Source organism: Lactuca serriola, chromosome 4 (assembly GCF_051521515.1).
Source record: "Lactuca serriola cultivar US96UC23 chromosome 4, Lser_US96UC23_V15, whole genome shotgun sequence".
Taxonomy (NCBI): domain Eukaryota; kingdom Viridiplantae; phylum Streptophyta; class Magnoliopsida; order Asterales; family Asteraceae; genus Lactuca; species Lactuca serriola.
In genome coordinates, this window is record NC_136411.1 from 352947497 (window position 1) to 352950804 (window position 3308).

The window sequence follows — 3308 nt, forward strand, 5'->3', positions numbered from 1 at the left end:
ATTTAGCTTTCAATTTATATTCGATATTTAATCTAATGCAACACAAGTATTGAATAAGTCAAGTTGACATCTATGCCGAAAATAATCATAACCTTATACTTTCATTTAGTAATTTTGTGAAAAACAAACATTTTTGTTTTTATTTCAAGTAGCTAGCTTGTCTGGATTACTCTCTGGATTATAGAGACAAAAAAATCACTATTATGACGACATTATTTATGTCTTATGCAGTGTAACTATTATATATATTAAGTTATTAACTATTCAACTACACAACATATTTTATATTTTACAATAGAACAAATACACGACTCAGAAACTAAAATACAGTAAAGAAACGATGGTTAAAAAAAAGGGTATTGTGAAACTGAAATCTGGCACTATTAGCATTGAACGTCGTTATTAACCGGTCGGTCGGAAAAAAGCCAGTTGAACGGTCTATTCTTGATATCAATCAGACTGGGTAGCGGTCCAAATGGAAGCAGACAACAACCGGCGAGATTTCCACCCCAAAACAAGCTTATTACAACCAGATTCCTCCACCCTATACCCATCGTTAAACAGACCCAACAACAGTTTAGCTTGACAGTGATTGGCGAAGCTGATGTTACCCTGATGATACCCTGCCGCTAACAGCCAATCAGCCCACGAACCACATTCTCCCTCCTCCCGATACACCCGAGCTAATGAACCAAGTATCCGTGGACCCAGAAAGACCCGTTCCACTAACGCCCGAGACTTCCCCTGCATCGGAAACCCCGCTTCCAAAGAGTCGTACACTGCGGAGTAGTTGTGCAGTGTATCCATGAACCTACCCACGAACCCACCGTCAACCCTCGGTCCTTCTTCCTCCACTAGCGTCACCAGTTTAGGGTTTAGAGTCTTGGATCCGGATAGAAACGAAGCCACCGAAGTGTGCGACCGGTAGCTGAAGTGTGGCAAATGCAACATACAGTTGATCACGATCGCCTCTCCTCTTACTAGTTTTAGTGATGTGGGTTTGAAAGTTTCGTTGGGATCTAGTTTGCATTGATGGAAGGAGAAAGGTTGACCGATTGAAGCTGCAAAAGCAACTAAACGGCGCCCAGTTTCTTGGACGGTGGAGATGGATCTCCGACCACTTCCGGGGAGTGATAGCGCGGTGATACGAAGGTGGGGAGGCGGTGGTCCGTCTTTACGGGAGATCAAGGCTTGCATTAGCGATGCCCACTGGATGCCTTCCATGATATCGTAATCGATTATATGGACTCTTCGTTCATGAGTTACTGCTTCGATGATTGCTTGATTGGCTGTAAAATGGCCGAACTTTACGTACGGTGACATGTCTTGTAAGAGCTGGAATGCCGCCAAGATGTCATCCCGGTGGTGGTGTTGTTGTTTATAATGTAAGCCACCACCACCACCGCCGCCGCCGCCGTTGCTTTCTAGCAGTGTATGTAAGGCGTGGGCGAAATAGGCGGCGAGCCTCTCCATATTAGTGCCTTCATTTGTGCACACCATATCCTTGAGCCGAACCAGTATCACAGCAGCCAGATCATGACATTTGTTGTCGCTAGTCATCGCCTCAGCTGCAGCCATCAAAAGGTGAACCAACCGAAGACCTTTAATATCGTCTGTATGGCAATCAACTACTGGTTCAATCATCATCGGAGAGACAAGATCCGGATCATCGTCGGAGTAGGAAGCTGTCTTATCTGTATCTTCATCCATTTCAGGTTCGAGAAGATCATGAAAGTTCTCTTGGGGATGAACGGAAAATGCATCCCAGTCTACCACCGGAGACCAGTCACCCCATCTACGGGACTGATCATCATCCAGGTCTGGGGTAGTGGTGGTGCTGCTGGTGAAATCCGATAAATCAAGTTCCGGCAGCTCATTAACTGCCATGGCCATTTTCAGGCGATGTGTGTTTCCGATTGGTAATAATGTCCTTCGGGGTGGGAACTAGGATAAATCACTAGAATTAAGATTGTGTTTGTTAGCATATACTTTGGTTTAGTACCCTCTTTTTATAGTGGATGCCAATGTTTGGGCATCTGTAGTTCTAACATAAAAAATATGTTTTATATATATATATATATATATATATATATATATATATATATATATATATATATATATATATATATATATATATATATATATATATATATATATCATTGATTTTATTTTTATAGCTGATGGCAATATCTGGGCACCTCTAATGTTTAAGCATTCATTTTATTATGCACTCACTTACTTTAAAGATAATATCACAGAGATATGTTTAATATTTATTAATAATATAACATAAATTTTATATATTACTACACCATTTTTACAATAAAAATATTACATACTATACATTAACAACATATCATAGAAAAAAAACACTTAAGAAGTAAGAAGAACCATACGTATGATATATGATAGGTAAAATCTTATCATAAAATTAATATCAGTTTTAGTAAAATCGTAAGGATTTACCACAGACATAATTATCTATCACAAACTTATGTTATCCATTGAAAAATATTACGACATACAAAAATGTATGTCGTATTTTAATGTTATAAATTAAAATACATGTATCTTCGTTGTTTTAAAAACTCACTATTGTCTTGTAATTACTTCTTACTTCTTCATTTATTTGAAGAACATCGATTGCATCATTACTCTCTCTATGATATAGGGTTTCTGATGTGAGGGAAATCGACTCACATGATTGCTTCCCTACTGCCTCTGATTCTCCGTCCTCACGAAGGTGTTTAGGTTTAATCCACTTTAATTGGCGCCTCCTTCGATGTCTATGCCGAATCAAGGTCTTTCGATTCAGATCAAAATGAAACACAAATACTCATTTCAGTGAGAGCGAAGGTGTAAGTGGGGAATGTGTTCATTATTACAGGTGGATTGGTTTTGTGGAAGTAACATGGTGTTTAGAGTTGGTTTATGGAGGCGAGTGTTTTGATCGTACTTTTGATTTAAGTTCAACTTTTCCTTGGTCCGATCATCTTCTCAAAAATGGAATCCATTATGTTAAAGGTATTACCCTACATCTTTCTTCTAGAATTGAGGATTTGTTCTACTGAATTTTGAGGTTTGTTCGTGTTTGTTGGTTTAATTCGAGATTTATGTTTTCTAGTGTTAAATTCAGTTCTAATTTGCTTCATCATCAATTTCATTCAATAATGTATCTCAAAATTTATTACTAATGAATCAGTTTTGATCAACTTCATACAAAGATGATTCATCATGAATTTCAAGTTAACTGCACACACAATTTATCAAGTAATTCTTATTCATTTTGAGTCATTACATACCCAATA

The 3308-nt window shown here is 38.0% G+C and overlaps 1 protein-coding gene across 1 annotated transcript; it reads right to left on the reverse strand.

The window, feature by feature from the left end:
• Positions 1-234: 234 nt before the first annotated feature.
• LOC145097587 (protein NODULATION SIGNALING PATHWAY 2-like) lies at positions 235-2010 on the reverse strand. Its single transcript, XM_079035174.1, has one exon. The coding sequence runs from the start codon at positions 1891-1893 to the stop codon at positions 451-453; it is 1443 nt and encodes a 480-aa protein (XP_078891300.1). The 5' UTR covers positions 1894-2010; the 3' UTR covers positions 235-450.
• Positions 2011-3308: the final 1298 nt, after the last annotated feature.